Genomic DNA, 18,950 nt, shown 5'->3' on the forward strand with positions numbered 1-18,950 from the left:
ATAATCCACGGTGCTTGTTATCTTGCCATGTGAATATTCTTTATTGTAACTTTTAAATTGTAAATGCAACATTAGGTATGTAAGTAAGGTGTGGTCAGTGTTGCTTCTAGACACGGAGTCAAATCACGCTTTGATGAGCAATGTGCATTGCCAAATGAGCTGGACAAGAAAATAAAGGTTATGCTTTAAGCCTGGAAATAACAAAGTAGACCGAGGTGCGTGATTCCTTTTGCCTCTCCAGAACAGTTTAGCACAGTAAATAAAAATAAAACAAGAAGACTAGTTTGCAAAAATGAAAATTGGAAGACTCAAGAAGTAAGCACCATCTAGACGGCCTTTAAGATACTTGGACACGATGGTGACAATTTCCTTTGATGTGGACAAAAAATAAACCGCCTGGAAGTCCACTCCAAGCTGTTTACTACCATTTCCCTGCCAAAACTTCACTCTCCTCTCCTCCTCCTCCCTGATCCGTCAGCCAAGTTGCTCACATTGTTGCTCCCTACATTCTTCAGACAAAATAAGTTAGTAATCTGCCGTTTGAGCTATATAGGTCAGTCAGGCTCTTAAAGGGGTTAGGAAGCAACCACATAAACACCCCGACGAACACATTTGAGGGGAAGGCAACTTCTGGCAAGGGACAGGGGACAAGCAGCTGAGGACAGTAAGCCGTGCCAGCTGGCGTAGCTGTGGCTGGAGTAGGATGTGTGTCTGTGGCCTCTCTGCTCCCTACCAAACACATGGTACAAAGCCGCAGAATTTGGAGGACGCTGTACGTCCGATGACCTACCCTCTCTCCGTGTGGGAGCAATTTCTTGAAAGAAAGAAAAGTCTGCAGGTTGTAGATTGCAGTAAAGCTCAGCTGCCTGGCTGTCAGAGGACTTTCTAAGTCTGTGAGTAGCCACAGGCACAGCAAGAGCTCTTCAAACGACAAAATCGGAGATTTCCTGCTTCTTTCATTGAATGGTTGGTAGTTTGCATTTGTGAAATACTGTCTACCAGTGTGATAACTGTAGGGAAAACCTCTGCATGATGTGACATTTCTGTGTCCTGCTGCCAATTAAATAAACCAAATCCAGATAATGGGGGAGGTGAAGGGGTTTAAAGAGAGAAGTCAAATTGTACTGTGCTACCCACCTAATAGCTCAGTACCTATTGATATACCTATAAACAGAAAATTGCGCCCACATGGGACTTCACTGTCTGTTACAGGACCTTTATGTAGCTACAAATTAATTAATTTGGGAAAACAGCATTTAGATTTCACTGAATTGAGCACTCCGTGCTGAAGAGTTGTGAACTCACGTTAATCAGCCAACTGAGAGACTCTTGGAGAACACCCTGATAAGTGACCTGTGTTTTGGGATCTGACGAGATTAAGAACCACAGGAGGACGCCTCGCGGCTTCCCTAATACAGTGTTTAGTGGGATAAATTATAATATTTTAAACACACGGTATCTTAGCTACAACAAAGGATGTTGGATTGGATTAGACTTAATGAAGTAGCTTGATACAGAGTTAATTACCTAAAATCCTGTGCTATACAATATTGTGTATTACATCCCATGTTGTAGTACTTATATGGTCAGTGGTCAGTAAAACACTTTAACGCTGGGGCTTCTGACGGAGTTTATTTGGTGTGTGCTCATCATGCCATAAAAGCACGTGTGGTTCTCTTCCTGTGTTTCACCAAAAGTCTCCGGTCCTTTATCTGCCATTTAAATGGCGTTTGCGAGCTTTTTGTCCATTTTTCTTTGGGTGGCTGAAAACACTGATAAGGAGTTGCATCCTTTCCAGTTACCTTCACCACAGACCAAACCACACCGAGAGGTATATGTGTACGCAGGACGTTTTCATTTGACGTACCGGGTGTTTTTTTTCTTCCTCGCCAGATTTATAAGGGTCCAGACTGGTCATTCCGATACACGGGCCTGCAGCTGAACTGTGAATACCGCTTCCGCGCGTGTGCCATCCGACAGTGCCAAGAGACAGCGGGTCATCAGGACCTGATCGGCCCCTACAGCGCACCGGTGCTCTTCGTCTCCCAGCGGACTGAACCACCGGCGAGCACCAACAAGGACACTGTGCAAACCACAAGGACACAATGGTCACAGAGCGACCAAGTGTGTGCTGCTGTCATCCTCGCACTTTTTGCTATCTTTTCCATTCTGATTGCTGTTATCATTCAGTACTTTGTAATAAAGTGAAGAAAAGAGATTTATTTTAGAATGCTGCCCATTACATTTTACTTTCTCATAATCTAAAAGTAATTCTATCCTCTTGCTTTTACAAAAACAGGCATTTAGCACCGGCATTGGGACTGAGGCAAACCTTTTCAGCCACTTCAAAATGCTTACTGGTAGGTGTAGGCTGACACATGTTATTAGAACGCAAGCCACAGAAATACAATCTTTTCTTTAATATGCCTTCTTGCAGTACAAACTCTATATGGGGCAGGCAAGCGGTGTGTAGTGGAAAGGGTTTGACCAGTAAACACGAGCGTAAAAATGGTTTCCTGGCCCACACTTGTAAGGGTTGCTACCATAACTGGGAAGAATGTGTAGATCGCATTTAAAACTTACACTAACAAACTTGTGCTGTATACAATATTAATCTGATGCTGTGAAAGCAATTTAGCGCTGTATTTCTACCTCCTCATTTGTCTTAATTATTTGGGAAGCAGGATTTATGCTGAAAAACAGATGGGGCTTTTCTCAGGCAGCAAATAATAAACTGGACGGAAGAGTATGCATGAAGGAAGCTTCTTACCTGATAAATGTGGAGTTCTTCACTGCAAGTAGATGTTTTTGAAAGACTGCAAGGGGATGGCACAAGTGGTTTATCTTACCCCCAGGATTTGATGTTTACTTACAAAAATGCCTCTTTTACTTCTTAGGAATAGAGAAGGGAGAGCGTGAGAGAACTTCTTAGACTTATTGTTTAAATTGAAATACACATTTCTGAAGTTGACCTTTGATTGGATGCAGTTTATACAGATGTCTGTGCCCTCTGATTTTGGCTAGTTAATAGATTTTTGAGATAAAATTCAGTATTGAATTTTTGCTGTTTCCCCAACATTCACTTGCCATATCCACCAGCATCAAGCACTGCCTTTTTTTTTCATTTTCTTTCTGTCTTTCTTTCTTCCTTTGGGGCACCAAATCAGAAGACGAAGTGTAGTAATTTGCACCAGAAAACTTAAAGCTGCTTTTTTCTTGAGATCCTAATGTTTAATGTAATGTCTCTTTGGATACTGTACCAAATTGTTGATTGCATGTAGTTAATGTTGCATTAGAGCACTTTGCAATTGCATAACTCATCAATGTTTTGTGAGCTTGCATTTGTGAGTTCTTGGATGACCAGACTGAATTTTATCGAGTATCCCATTGAACATCTTGCTAGATGTCAATGATTGCCAGTGACACAAAGCTTGTAGTGAAACTATCTTTAAAAAACAAAACAAAAAAATAATCCTTGTCTCATCACACTTATCTTATTTGTTATACACTTTGTAATTAGCTATTTTAATTTATTTGAGTTACAAGATAGTGGATCATTAATGACTTCTAGTTGTGTTCAGTTTAGCATTTTTAATGGTATTAAACACTTCTGTCAGTCTTAATAATAATAAAAAAAGGAACCTCTGTCTTGTGCTTTGAAGATCTCTGAAGAATTTCTCTTATATTAGAACGGGCATGTATTGTAATTGTTTATACGTCCAATGATCTGTGCTGTAGAATAATGTTGCTGAATTTCATTTAAAAAAAAAAAAAAAGAAATGGTGAAGAACTTGGCCTCCATGTGGCGAGAACGATCTGTCTTTAAAATGTACTGTATGTTTACATTTTATTTCAAATTTGTCATTTGTACGTATAGGCTGATACCTTCCCGCAGGATACCACGATAACTGATGTTTTCTAGAACCTTCTTAAAAGTGCCATGTTTGGCAGTGCAAATGAGGTTGCGTGTAACAGCCCAGAGATTTCTTACGGTTGAATGTCTAAAACGGTAAGATTTGTTACTACAGTTAATCTGCAGTGACTTAATGTTTTTCATAGTAAAATTCAAATGAGCTCCTATTTTTGATAGTCATTTAATAGTGTATTTGCCATTTGAGCCTCAGTGCGTATTACTGCATTGAAGACAGTTTTTAATGTAATCTTAATTTTACCTCATATACTGTACATTCCAAAAATAAATAATAATAAGAAAAACTCTAAACTTTTTAAAACGTTATAGATACACTACCAAACATATCACTTTACAATTGTACAACGTCGGACTCCATGAAGATGAACCTGTATAGTCTGATAGAAAATACATAAACTATGTAGCAAAGTATCTTTCAAAATCTGTGGAAAATAAAAGTATCATTCTTTTTTGTTGTTGTCGCTCACTCCTGTTTGCACATAATGCTGCCGCTGAAGCGCTTTTTCCTTTCCCAATTTTTTCCTCTTGCTGTCCGGCGGGCAGGGGATGGCGGGGCTGAGGCAGGAACAGCAGCAAGGGCGAGCTGTGGCCACGGACGCCCCTCGATGAGCAGCGGTGCTCAGTGCTGCCAGTGCGGGCATTCATCCCTGTCAAGGCCGTCTGCCCGGGGCTCTGCATGGTCAGCGTGGTGGGCAGCATCCTGATGGTGCTGGTCATCCCTGGTGACGTGAAGACCGCCACCATCTCCGACCTGTTCATCCTCCTGGGGCTGCCCTTCGACCTCTGGTGCTCCCAGCCCTGGATTTTCGGGCAGCTGCTGTGCTGCCTCCCCCACCACCACCTCAGTGAGGGCTGCACCTATTGCACCACCCTTGCCATGGAGTCCGGCCACCGTGTTCTGGGTCACCACCTCCTACTTCATCCTGCCCATCATCTGCCTCAACATCCTCTATGGCTTTGTCGGCCAGGAGCTGTGGCGGAGCAACGCCTGCCTGCAGGGCCCCAAAGCAGTCCTCCAGGAGAAGGGGCACTGCCGGACCTTCAAGATCTTGGGTGAGTCCGTCCCCCCTCGGGCTAGGAACAGGGCTGAAGCTCCCACGCAGGGCATGGAGAGCGCAGAGGGAACATCCCAGCCATGCTGGTGAGGCCTCCAGTGCTCCTGGAGACTGCCACAGCAGGGATTTTGCTCAATCGCAGCTGAGGTTTCACCTGGTGTAGCACTGCACATGCAGCAGCATGACTGCCTTCTGTAGAAATATCCTTTTTCTGAATCTTACCAGGCAGAACCGAGTACAAGGGAGTCTGCAACTTCAGAAAAACTGTGGTAACATCAGTCGTCTCTTCCAGTGGGCAGCAACACCTCTGGGCAGTAAATTTCTGCTTCTGAAAAATAAGTTTGATTTTCTTAGCAGTCTTTTGTAGCTCTCCTAGGAGTAAATCCACTGATTGCCCAAGCAGGCTGAAAAACAGCAACTTAACCCTTATGAGCCATTTGCAGACAAATTGTATAATACCAAAGTGCTTCCTGCTGATGTAGGATGCTGTTAATTTTTAGTTCATTTTTCTTAGTCACACGTTCATTACCCCAACGTCAGGCTCTGGAAAGTTAGAGATCGCAGTCTCACCTGGGGCTTTAAAGTTTGTAAATAGTAACTTATCTGAAGGGGAAAAAAAAAGGAAAGAAAAAAAGAAATCCAACTATTGATTAATGAGCATAAAACAAAATGTCCTGGTTATTTTTTTTTTTCCTACCTTTAATGAAGGTTTTACATGCTACATGGGAGACTTCTTTTACCAAGGATGTAATCAGCTGGATGGAAGCAGCATAGCACAAAGAAAAGAAACTAATAAGCCTGAGAGAGTACATCTTGCTAACTTACTTGAGTAGGCACAAGGTTTTGCAACAGAAACATCCTTGTCCACAATCTCCTTGGGACCCACTGAACCAGACCAATTCCCCCTTACCACAAAGAGCCAGCAGCACTACACGTGTGATGTATTGCAGGCATGAACTTGCTTTGGCTATATCCCTTTTTTTTTTTTTAAGCTCTGAGAAACACGAAGGATGTTCCATAAATGATTACTTGTTTCACTCAGGTGCATTTATAAACAAAAATAATTAAAAATATGAATACAGTAATATGCTTATTTAATTGTTCCTCATCTGCTCCTGCTATGTTGCCATTATAAGAGCATCTGTATTGTGCTAAAACGCAACACAAAACCACAAGAACAGCTGGAGTGACTCAGGCTACAGACCCATCTAGTCAAATATCTGCCTCCAGCAGTAATTGTCTGGGGATACGTGTAAGAGCCTCAGTGGAAAAAAAGTCCACTGAATCCAAGACCAACTACACTGGAAGTCTTTAAGTTGGCAACCATCCTGTTACAACAGTGCAAATTCAGTGGGAGCCTGGGTGACCGAGGTGCAGCCCTTACACTAGGGTCTTTTTCAGTAACGTAGGCATGTTAAAGAACAGCTCTGTAGCACACAGAGCTGCTACGTGCTTCCGCAAAAAACACCTCATTCTGACTTTTGATTTCCTATCACATACATGGCATTACAGACATTGCCAAGGGGAATCGTCGTTGTGCCTGATGTTATTATATGGATGTTACACCACTGTTAGTTGCTACATTTTTCTCAGCAAACTCATCTCATGGTTTAGCTGAAGATTTTACTGGTTACCTTTTAATCCAAGGCTAAAACTCAGACTTGATGCTATTCCTGTTTTCATGGTTTTCCAACAATTTAAGTGCCATAATTTCTATATATCATTTGTATCGGTTAGAAGAACCTGCAAAATCAGCCATATAAAATTTAGTTTACTTGATGCTTGAAAAGTTAACTCGCTTTTTAACTATCAATCAATCACATGTGTTATTTTGTCTTACAGCTGTGGTGGTTCTGGCCTTTGTAATTTGCTCATTGCTTTTCCCCACTGGCAGGATCATATTTACAAACACCCAGGACACCAGGATGATGGTGTTCTCCCCGTAGTTTAATATATTCACTCTGCAGCTTTTCTACCTAAGTGCATCCATCAACCCTATCCTCTACAACCTCATTTCAAGGAAGTACAGGGCAGCAGCCTACAAGCTGCTGTTGCCACACCGAGCTGCAGAAAGGGCTTTCACAGTAACAAAAGATGCTGGTGGCTACAGGGAGACCAGTGCTAGCACAAGAAACGAGTTTGCCACCAGCTTCTGAGACTGAGCCCTGTGCTTCTCCAGGCATTGTCTGCAAAGGAGGGGAACTTCCTTGTCACAGGAGAGTTGCAAAAAGGTGGACATTTGTCAGAGCGTGTGGTATTTTGTAACTGTTTGTATTTTGAAATACTTGTATTTTTGTTAACAGAGCAAGCAGCACCCATAAAGTAGTGAGAACAATGTGCAGCTCGTGAAAGATAACTCAATAGGAAAAGCTGAAGTAAACCCCATGTGAGTTGGTGTTAAAAAAGATTAACCATTAAGAAGGGCTGGGTCGATTTTTTTTTTTCCCCCCAAGATATAGGGGGAGGAAGCCCTTGCTTTACGTGCCTTCAGGTTTGGGACACTAAACCTAACCTCAAACTCCCAGCAGCTGCAATAAATCTCAGTTCAGTCTGGATTAGCAGTTAAAGGTGGGAAAACACACCCTGGAAGAGCAGCCTTTGCACTAGCACAGGTCCCATCCCTCCCCACAGCCCCTCCTGGGCATTGTCCTACAGCCCACAGGACAGAGCACAGCTCAGGCAAAAAGATGGGGCAGGAGATTAAATTCAGTGTCTTCCCTTTTCCCATGACACTCCAAGGCAAACTCTGAGCCAGCATGCTAAGTATCTTCTACTCACTTGGTCTCAGGCCAGGGTTTCCACTTCTGCTGCCACCAGAAGGTCTCAGCACGGAGCACTAAGGAGCACAGAAAGACTCAGGACTCCTGCTGGGAGCAGCTTTGCCTCCCTCCATCTAGCCTGTCGGGTTTAATTCTCAGTGTCACACATTTTCACTCACTGGACCCATTTTTCTTTCTGAAAAGATGACAGTAAATAAAGAGCTGTCACTCTAGGAGCTCCCCAGTGGACAACCAGCGGCGGGTCTCCTCATCCCACCCCACAGCCACCCTTGAGCCCTAGCACATCCCCCGGGTGCACCCAGGGACGTACCCACACAGTCCGTGTTCAGCACAGGCTGCATCTTTGCATCCCAGCCACCAGCTGCTGCGTGGGGAGGTCTCACCTCGTGCTCTCATGCTGTGACGGACCAGCTGGAGCCTCCCGAGGTGCCTAAGGCTCACTCAGAGGCCCTTGCTCTCCTTCCCGGCCGGCACAGCTGAGCTCACCAGCCCCAGTGGCGGGCAAGGAGCTCATGGCTTCCCTCACTGCCTCAGAGAAGGTCTGTCTGGCCTCACGAGGAAAGTTGTGCCAACTATAGGACACCACGTAACTCTGGGTTACCACTTCTTCAATGCCATACATTGAGCTACATCGAGAAATAACAGGGCAGAACATAGTTTTAGAGAAGATATTGTGAGATTCCATAAACACTCTGGGGAATCCTCAGAGAGTGATGAAACGTCCCCTGAGGACAGCAAAAATGAGAGGAGTTCTCAACCAATTTCTCAGACATGTATAAATGCAATAGGTCATTTATATGACTGTAAGGGAGTCAAAAAGTAAGATACACCTCCATTAAGTGGGAAAGAACTGAGCCTCCTAAAGTCCAGCAAAGAAGATTAAAACCAAGAAACCTGGTGACCCTGGCAGATGTGGAAGCAGAAGTCACACTCAATCCACAGCAAAGTTGGTGGGGACTGAGGACTCCAAATACAAACACTAAGTAAAAGTAAACAAAAATGAAAAATAAGCAAAAGCACAAGACATGACAAGCTCACACTCATACAAGGCTCTTTCAGGCTATGTCTTGCTTCCTGATGTGTCCTTTCTTCTGGATGCTTCTTGCATGAATGCAGCCCATCCAGAAAGTTTCTGTAAAGACCATTTTACCAGCATCTTCCTAAGATCATTTCACCCTCCTCTTTGCCTTCTTCCATTGAATTCCTCCTCCCAGGTGCAAACTTTTTTCACTCCCTCCTTGCCAGTCATCTCTCTTTGCTATCCAGAGGCTGACACTGCCACCAAGCATCCTGTGATGTCCATCTCCATATCCACATTTTCTGGGACGTGGAAGGAGTTCCCACACAAGAGTGCTGGTGCCCCAGCCTGCTTGCACAGTTGGGAAGAGTTCTCCCCCTAAATGCCCTCAAAGCTAATCATCCTTCAAATCTCTCCTTAAGAATGCACCTTTCTTGTGATGCTTATTGAACAGTCTCTAAACTAAAACCAGAGCTGGGTACAAGTCAGATGTAATGTAACACAAGTGTCCTAAACCTGGGACTTCACCAAATACCACTGTTGTCAGCAACAAAGAGCCCAAATTCAGCACACTGAACCAGCCCGAGAGGCATCACCTGGAAATCACTGAAACCAGTATGGAGTGGCAGAAATGCAAGTCAGATGAGAGCGTGTTATTTACCTGGAATGGAAGGAGAACCATCACTGGTGTATAGATGCTACACGAGGCACGCAGATCCCTCTGGAGGGTCATGCAGTCGCTGTATCAGATGACAGCTACCCTGGCCAGAGAAGGAGAGAAAAACGCAGCATATAAGGATAAAAGTAACTTTTTTTTCCCCCAGAACTTACTTAAGATATCCTATGTGACAAGAAGCAGCATGGCAGAACACAAAGGATGGTGGATTCTAGGCGCCCTCACACCCTGTCCTCCCAGGCAGCAGCCACTAATGGGTCTTAGAGTGCCCACAGCAGAAGCAAGTCACCTCTACCTCAGTGCTCTCAAAAACTCAGCTATGATGTCAGATGACTACAAACATGTTCCTACTCCGTGAGTGCCATGGAGCCCATGACAGCTCCACAAGACTCAGTAGCTGCTTGCTGTTGTATCAGGGGTACCCGTGCACTGCAGGACTCCACAATGTTTCCACGCTCTGAAGCTCTGTGGAGGTTGCAAAGCAATTCCAGGAAGTCTTTGAGAGCAACAAAAGAAATGGCCTGGCTTCTGCTATAAATCAAGGATACCAGCGTGACCAGCCTGCAGCTAAACTGATTATGAAGGGAAGCTTAAGGCCCAACAAATGTCTAGCTCCTGTGCAACAAATTTCGCCCATCTTAACAAGGCAATCAGTTCCCTAACTTGAATTTAGGTCTGCTCTTTGTCTGTGCTGTTGCAAATACGCCCCAAAGGCAAGCTGTGTTTTGACCCTGTGAAAGCAGAGGCTGTCCACAACCGCAGAAGAGGAGGAATGGAGGGAGGCTGTTTCCCCCTCTCCTGCAGCAGCTGAGCATAGCATAGGGAACTTTTTCTTAATGCAGGGTCTCAATTCTGCTGGCACAAAGCCAGGCAGCATTCCCAGCCCCAGAAGTTATTTGAGGCTTCGTTTCAACAGGCTTCAGCAGAGCCTGCTGGACTGACCTGGGCAAGCTGTACCTGTGCAAGGGAATCACCTCATCCACTTAGCCCCAGCATCCCGCTCCTCCGGAGCAAGCCTGTGTGCTGACCCTAGCACGAGGGACTGACCCTGCCGGATCAGGGCAGGAGGTCGGGCTGCGGCGTTCAGCCGCCAAGGAGGACAGAGGGGCAGCTGAGAGAGAACGGCAGGCAGCCTTCACACCTTGCACTTTCTCTCAGCGAGACCTTCACAAAATGCGCACCTAGATGGAAACGAGAGGTGCCTGTTCAACAGCTATTGCACTATCACAGGTCTGCAGGATCCGTGCCCTCAGACCCAGTCCTCGCACACAAGAAGCTGGGGTAAGGGAGCTGAGGTAAAGCAAGCTGCTCTCACGCAGAACGGCAGCCCATTTTTCCTGCCTCCGGGAAGTTACCATAAAGATGCAGAAGGGACAGGCTCAGAACACAGTAATGTTTGCTCCTTTCCATGCCGCTTGTTGTGAAGGGAGATCCCTCCTGCAGAGCCTGGGAACGGGAAGGAAGCAGGGGAGGATGGAGTTGCCTGAAAACAGCCCTGGCTGAGACAAGCCTGGGAAAAGCACAGGAAAACACAGAAGAACAGCAGGAGGTGGTCCCACAGAGCAGAACCCCCCTACCACACAGAAGAGACCCACACAGCCCCATTTCTTCCTTGTGTGCTCTATTCCCTCCTTACATATTTTCTCTTCATTGACCGATTTGGCCCCCAGAGTCCATTTTGCAGCTGTTGGTGAGAAACAACAGCTCTTGTCAGGACCTTGTAATAGCCAGAGTCTTCATTTTCATTTTGTTTCCTTCTTTTGAGACACTTCTCACTTTGTAAAGTGTATGTGTGTGCAAGGAGCAATCTGTCTCCAGGACACCTTTCCATGTGGAAATGTCAAATGTATTTCATTTCTGTCTGGCCTCTAGGAATACTGCATTTATCTCTAAATAGGGAAACAAAATTGAATTCTTGCCTCCTTGTCACCAAAACATGGGACAGAACTGTCAAAGGAAACACATAGCAGTAAGAAAAAATTGACAGGCAATCTCTGTTACAGAATGGGAGAAAAATCCAAGTCAGACCGTTTGACAGCACACATCACTGCATTACAACTGACACCTAAAAAGACAACCTTAGAAGAAATTGTCTCTGTTGGCTTGCAGACTGCAAGAGCAGTCAGGGTGCCAGTTTTGCGCTGAGCAGCCTTTGGGGTATTTGCACAGCAGAATTACGAGCTTTATCACACAAACGGCAGGGAACAAAATCCCATGCCCGAGCTCAGGGGAGTGGAACTGTGGATGAATTTGGGTCACAGACCCACAGGGCAGGCTGGCGTGGAGTGCCCAAGACCTTACACTCATGTTGAAGCCAGTGGAACAAACTCAGACTGGTTGCTGAGCATCAGAAAGGGACCCTGCTCAGCACTCAGCACCATCAAGGAAGAAGCCCAACACAGGCAAGGGATGCTCACCACCTCGCAGAACGTTTCCACCGTGCCTTAGTGGTTGTTGTTTACTATAAAACACAACCAGGTGAGTGTTGGACTCCAAGTATCTGTAGGTAACTGCAAAAGCAATTGCTTCCAGGCTGTCAGTATGAACCCAGCCCTGTTAGGAGGAAGAAAGAGGCATCACTAGCTGCTTTCGGCGACCACCACAGAAAGAGCTGTTCATAACCCAGTTAGTTACCAGTGGTGCCATGTGCCATCAGCACAGCAGGACACTGAACTCTCCCCTCCCAAGGGAGGGACTAGAGCCCACAATTTCTACAGCAGGAGAGAGGTGGAGGGTTTGTGCAGCCATTTTTTCTGCCCCCATTTTGTGCAGTTGACAGATGCTGTCTTCATTGCCGTCAAACTGACTTTTGCATGGTTCCTAATCTTGCTCTTTTTCAAAGCAATGAAAAAGGCAGTGAGTGCTAAAGACAGAGTCTGACCTAGAGACTTAAAGCCCAAGCTTTTGGATGAGGTCCCTGGTTCATCTCCCTCCTTTTTTTACCCTCCCTGCTGCTTGCCCAGCATGACAAGCGGCAAGAGAAGTGCCTCGCCTTCTGGCGAAGCAAGTATTTCAGAAGCTGAAATACTGTGGTCCAAAAAGCACACCCAGGAGCTGAGCCCTCGGGCCTGGGTCTCCACCTCAGTGCTACCATCCTCGGTCTCCACTTGCAGCAGGGTGAAAGCATGGAAACCAGGCTGGGCAACCAGTGGTAGGAGAGTAGGCAGGAAACACCCAAGCTCTGTGCCATGTTACAGACAGCCACGCTCAGCACCAGACTCTATATTAAAAGCCTGTAGCGGGCACAGCCTGCACAGCACCTTGGATCTCAGGTGTCCAGCAACAGCCACCATGCCAGTACCCTCACTATGGCTACCTGCAAAGACCATATAGCAGCTATATAGATGGAAACTGAGAAAACAGTGAAGCACTCTTCTTACAGCCACCTAAAAGTTTGTTCTTATACTGCAATCTAGCCATAGCCAATGTGCGCTGGCTTGTGCCCTGTGAGATCAGCTGAAAACCCACCACCTTCCCACAGCAATGTCCCCAGGGCTAGGCTCTCGGAGGGGCTCCTGCTCGGGGCACATTTCCCCGCACAGCATCTCTGCTGTCACAAATCACCCTCCAGCCACCACACACTTTAAATATTTCCTTTTCCACTGCACATACTTCAGTACACTGCTTTATAAAGCAAGCACTCTGCCGTCTGTTCCAAATTCACTTATACAGGTTTTGTTTGTGTGATATCCAGACTGTTATCTGTATCAGAGTTATACAGTTTCTTAAAAGAATTTAAACACGTGGAAAATGTTTGCCATTTATCCCAGCTACTTCTGAAAGGTGTATATTTTATCTTTTCCCAAGCCATAGTTTGTAACATAAAATCCTCTTTTGACATTTTGATGTCTAGGACACTACTGAGTGTTTGCTGGCAATTAAAAAGTTAATTTGTGTTAATTAACATCATAAATTCAAAGCACAGTAGCAATGTCTCAATAAATTCTGGTGTTACTGTCATATCTGCAAAGATGTGTGTATGCACATGCAAGTATCTGAAGGAACCTTAGACAGCACTGCAGATTAAATGAATAATACAGGTATAAAATGCACTCAGTTAATATGGCTCGGTGAAACAACTGTTCATTACTTAGCTGCTGAATATATAAATTCTGGACATCTACATCAGCAGCTACTCCAGACAACCAGTGCATGGACATGCACACAGGTGATTAGCCTCTCACCCCCTGATCTTTCATAACCTTGGCATGACCCCAAACGGATTGCCTTTCTGATACCAGAGCAACACCATGTCTTTACTGTGTCTAACTAAAGACACCCTGACTGCTTAGCAATGTCTACCTTCCACTGCTTCCAACAGAGGTACAAACTAGGGACAGGGATGGCTTCACAGGGAAGTAAACACGTCTGAGGTTGTCACTGAGGTTGTCATGGGGGGGAATTAGACCACTTAACCACTGCCAAAGGTATCAGCAAAAGCAGTCTTATTGAAGTAAGATGTTGTAGAAGTGAGACTTTAACAAAGTTCAATGACAAGGTTCACTCTGTTACTTACTGCAGAGTATATAATAATGATTCAAAGTTACCAACACAAAATCAAACTTAACCAATACAAAATCTAGTGCACTACAATACAAGGTTATGCGTGATACCAGTCACTTACCAAAGATCTGCAGTTGGTAAGGGGTCTCTCAGTCTCGAGGAGTAACTTTGAGAGGCGTCCCAGCTCAAGGGGTGATCACCGCCGTGCAGCCAGCTGCTTAGTAGGGAGAGCTCAAAGGTGGCTCACTGAGGCTGTCATATTTATGGAACAAAGTGGTTGGCTCATAGTCAAATTACACACAGTGGAAAAGGAATGCATGAGACTCCTTGTACCCACAACTTACTTTGTTCCTTGATAAATGAGTCTTGGAAGAACCACCTGCTATTCATGTGTTAATCGCATGGTTAGTGTTCCAGTTTCCAAGCCCACATGCATCGATGCTCACCATGTCAACCTGTTCCTGTGTGGGTTTTCAGAGAACAGGTTGGAACTAGAGAAGTTCTTGGCCCAGTTATGGCCGAGCCCTTTGCTTCTTTTGGAGACTGAACCACACTACCACAAGTTTGGTCAAGGAGTCGAGTGCATCCATCACAGAGGTAGCACACGGCAGCTGCTGAGGACAGAGCACCAGCAAACTCAACTCTATGTCTGGATGGTCAGAGCTCCCAGGTATATGTCCCATCAGAACACCGAGCTGTGGCTGAGCTGATGTGCAGCAGAGGCCTCTGTCCGTAGGTGAGAACCTAGCCTCCATCTGGGGGACAGTACATGCAACCCCTTCTTAATAAAATGCGCTGGAAGGAAGCAATTGCCCTCTTGCTTATAAATGGATTTATTTTCCTCTCTTAATTGTTTTAATTAATGTAATTAATTTCTGGTTTTTTGCTTGCTTGATGTCATTTTAATTATTAGATTAACAGATATTTTTTCAAACTTAACAGACTGATGAGGCTGAAGAATGTATCTGGTTTTGCCTGACAGCAGCACAAAAGCTTTTTTCTAACAAGTTGTCAAAAAACGTATCACCAGCAGAAACTCCTTAAATGTGGCTTGTAGAGATAAAAAGAGAAGCTTGTATTTGCATGGTACGAACAAATAGCAGGTATCTCCTATATGAACTGATGGGCCTAGCTGTTACAGTGATATTTAATAGCTCACTGATAAAACTTTCTAAGAGGAGGGCGTTGGGTTTTTTTAAATCCAGAAGGCAAACCAAGGGTCAGAGTGGAACTACTAGAGATGAATAAAGATCCAAAACCCCAGGACTTAAGCACAGTAAACTCTTCTTACTAGTTTTGATACAGATGATCAGCTTCACTGTGTATCATTATACTCCAGCTAAGACTTTGGGGTAGGTATAAAGATATCTGCATTAATGGTAGTGCAGGAAACCACGTTTCAGGATCTAAAACCCATACTGCATAGATGCAGAAAGACACTGCAAAGCAGGTACTGCAATGCAGGAGTAAGTTTTCTCAGCAAATCAACCCCAAAAGAGGTGGTGATGAGGAATGAGATTCTGAGTCCATGGATACCATCAAGATGAGGGTGTAAAAATGTACCAATGGTGATACAAGAAGCAGCAATAAAGCCCAGCAAAACAGCTCAGTAAATTTTGAGTAAACACTGCAAATACTGTTATAATGAATGGTTATTAAATTATTCAAGAGGATAAAATCCTTGAGCTTGTCAGCCAAGGCAATCACACAGCTTCATATCACAGGATATCTTCACAAATGGAAACACGTCAGAGGTCTGAGAATGCAAGCGCCATGACAACTTCCAAAGGACATTTTGGCAGAGCGAGCTTTAGGAATGGGCTTTCTGTCATCTACCAGATCAAAACATAATACATCAGAGATGATAGCCTTCCAGGGCACTTCAAATGAGAAATCCTAGCAAATGGCTGTGTTAAGTAAAGAAAAAGGCAGGGGCAGAGGGGTGTTAAGCAATCAATCACTTAAATGAATTAGGTTTAAGACATAGATGCAGGACAAACTGCAGCTGAGAGAAGCAGCAGGTTTTTCCAGCACGTCTGATTCAAGCAGAAAACACCCATCCAAAAATTCTCACCAACATGTAAAGTGACATACCCGAAATGGCAGCTCAGAGGCTAATATGCTGCTTAACTGGAAAGGCTGAATTGCCTTGAATTGTATATAAAAGGGAGAGTGAGGCAAAGAACCCCTTTTCCTCATTATGTTCCTCTACTAGCCTCTTCTCCACTGTCACCTTGCCAGAAGAAGCACACTTAGTCCCTGGGCAGGGATGCTTCCTGCATTAGGGTTGGTGCCATTCTCCTTTCAACAGATTTTCAGGAATGACACAGTCTCTCCTGGTCCTGAAGTATGTACACACACTCCTCACGCTCCACAGAGATGCTGTCATCAGCTGCCCTCTAGCTTTTAGCTGCGGCTTTTGGTGGGAAGCAAACAGGAGCAGCAAAACCTTTAGTCCCAGTACACTGAGAGCTTTCAAGTTCAAGATCAGAATTAGACGAAAAAAAAAACCACCAGAGTAGGTTGGGACATATCTATAAATTGTGCTGCCTCTTATGAAGAGGATTCCTGCACAATGAGGTAACTGCAACTTACAGGTGACTGTTGCTGTGAACTCGATTTCCACTTACTTTGGGCTTGCTGACCTCCTGAAAACCCCACCTCCCTGCCCAGATGTGAATGGAAACACCAGGGCACTCAAATCAAATACTGTGGTGAATCAAGCTACTGGTGGGAGAAGCCGCTTCTCCAGCACAGTGGGAAAAACACCACAAAATTTAACAGAGCAAGGAGAGTTCTTGCAAGCATTGGTTTGGTTTTGGGACACCAGTGTATGATCATACCGAAAGGTGTTATGCTTTAGCTCACTGTAGGTCTATTTTAACACAAAATGTCTCTCCTCTGCTTTCAGCAATGGTCCAGACACATTTGGGAGACTGGTAAGTGAAAATGCACACGTCATTTTGTAGTCTTTCATAAAGATGGGGTCTAGAAAGGAATTTTTCCAAATGGGAAAAAAAGTTCACCTTAGATAGTCACACAGTAAGTGGTAACTTGCACAGCAAAGGAATCCATTTGGATTTATCTCCAAAAATTTAGCTGCAGAGAAGCTTTTACATACCCTGATGTTTAGAAAAAGTGGTAGAAACATTAAACACTCCAGCACAGAGGCTCTGGTCAAAATGCCCATAGGTCATAGGTAGATGCCTTTGTTTATACAGACCATGAAGCCCAGTCAAGCTTATTAATGAAGGCTGACCCCTCTCGACACCTATGGTGAAAGCTGAACAAACTGCCAGAGCACAAACCCCAAATCCCTCATAACACCAGAAAGTAAAGTATAGTAGCAGAGGCTCTGGTTCTTGCTCCAACTGCGCCATTTGCAGATGAGCCACCTGTTGCGGCAAACAACTTTCTGGGACCCCCTTCCAGTCTGGCTGACCCCTCCAGGCATGTAGCTGCAATCTCCTGCAAAGGTAAACCACCACTGAACTCTGGAACTACATTCTTGGCCACTGCATGAGACAGCCAAAATTGTTTCCCAGTTAACCACTGTTGCTCAGAGAACCAACACAACCCAAACATCACAGTTTTACAGCAGTTCCTAGGAGTGGGGAGATGAGGCAGCAGACAAACAGTTAATTTTGCAGAGGCATTAATTGGTATGTCAGTCTTGGGCTTCTTCCTGCTTCTCTCACACTTCCATAGCAGTACACAAATATTGAATTCTCTTCAGAGGGTAAAATATCACGTACAGTCAAACCATACTGAGTTAAGTATGAAGAAATTAAAATATATTAAACATGGCACTTGCACAAACACCACAGCCATAACTTTCAGGGGGAGATGACTTTCACAAGCATATTTTTTCTGCACTGTTTTCCTGGCAAAGTGTCCAAACTCTGGGGCCAGCACTTCTGAGACAGAGTGATACTGCCTCTGCATTGAGGCCTAGCTACTTCAGGAGCACCATCAAATTTTAACACTCCTGGAAACATCACAAGGGCAACTTCAGCTGCATTTTCAGATCTTCCTCTGAACAGTCATTATTTTTAACAGAGCTCCCAGGGAGGAAAAAAACCACCTTCTGCCCTTGAATCGCATATGCGTCACTTCAGGATAATAGTCTCTTGTCAGAGAAAGAGAAAGGGAAACCCAAGCAGCAAACTAATTGGGGGATGGTAACACCACCTCAGCTGTGCAGCAGATTTGCCTGCCAGCACCTTGTCTGTTCTTCATCTCTCCACAGCACTGTCAAGAGATGCTACCCACAAAAAAACAAGGCAAAAAGTTTGAGTGTCCTTCTGTGGGCACTGGGTTCCTTCTGAAAGCCTGCTCTTTGAGAATTACTTCCTGGAAAAGGATTTGGACATTTATTTTTTAATGACTGCAACATACAAGTGATTCTCATCCTCTTTTTCTTTACTCCAGATTCTGTCCACAGCCCTTTTGGGACCATAAGACATCACATACTTTTAACTGATACCTCAACCACTTTTAGGGATGCATCACATTTCTTCCACAAACCATTAATTGTTTCTTTATAAATGTAGACAGTTTTGGGATGAAGTAACTCCCTTCTATTAAGTTTCAAAATCTTGCAGCTGTTGAATACTACAGCCCTTTTGTAATCAGTAAGAATTATCCAGTTAATTGCAAGGCATTCTCTTCATAGAAGAAAAGATATTTAATATGAAGTCTGAGTATATTCTAACTTAACTTCCATTAACCTGTTAGCCCATGAACAGAGCTCATCTTTCAGGGGCCCAGTGCCTCAATATCCAAGAGGCAAATATACCCTTAATTACTGACAGAGATTGTTTCAAGAAAAACCCAGAACAACAAAACGCACAGAAACAAACAAACAAAAACCAGCAAAAAAACCCCAACCCTTTTCTGCTCTCTTCCAACCTTTCTCTCACCATGGCCTTGGATAGTCAAAGCAGCAATCCTACAGCCAGTCTTCCTGAGCCTGAACATCAGTTCA

General features: G+C 44.5%; 2 protein-coding genes across 8 annotated transcripts in view; both read left to right on the plus strand.

Moving 5' to 3' along the window:
• FNDC3A (fibronectin type III domain containing 3A) overlaps positions 1–4,353 on the plus strand; it is a 121,893-nt gene extending 117,540 nt beyond the window's left edge. For all 7 annotated transcript variants that reach the window (XM_075046227.1, XM_075046231.1, XM_075046228.1 and 4 more), the window contains one exon: positions 1,894–4,353. In XM_075046227.1, coding sequence (XP_074902328.1) covers positions 1,894–2,208 — 315 coding nt within the window. In that variant the 3' untranslated portion in view covers positions 2,209–4,353. The remainder of the gene's footprint in view (positions 1–1,893) is intronic.
• A 226-nt stretch (positions 4,354–4,579) lies between these two features.
• On the plus strand, positions 4,580–7,142 carry MLNR (motilin receptor). Its single transcript, XM_075046236.1, is given in 3 exon segments — positions 4,580–4,819; positions 4,821–4,984; positions 6,829–7,142. Coding segments are annotated over 3 exon segments (690 nt in total). The 5' UTR covers positions 4,580–4,607.
• Positions 7,143–18,950: the final 11,808 nt, after the last annotated feature.

The sequence above is a fragment of the Buteo buteo genome, chromosome 14 (assembly GCF_964188355.1).
Source record: "Buteo buteo chromosome 14, bButBut1.hap1.1, whole genome shotgun sequence".
Lineage (NCBI taxonomy): Eukaryota > Metazoa > Chordata > Aves > Accipitriformes > Accipitridae > Buteo > Buteo buteo.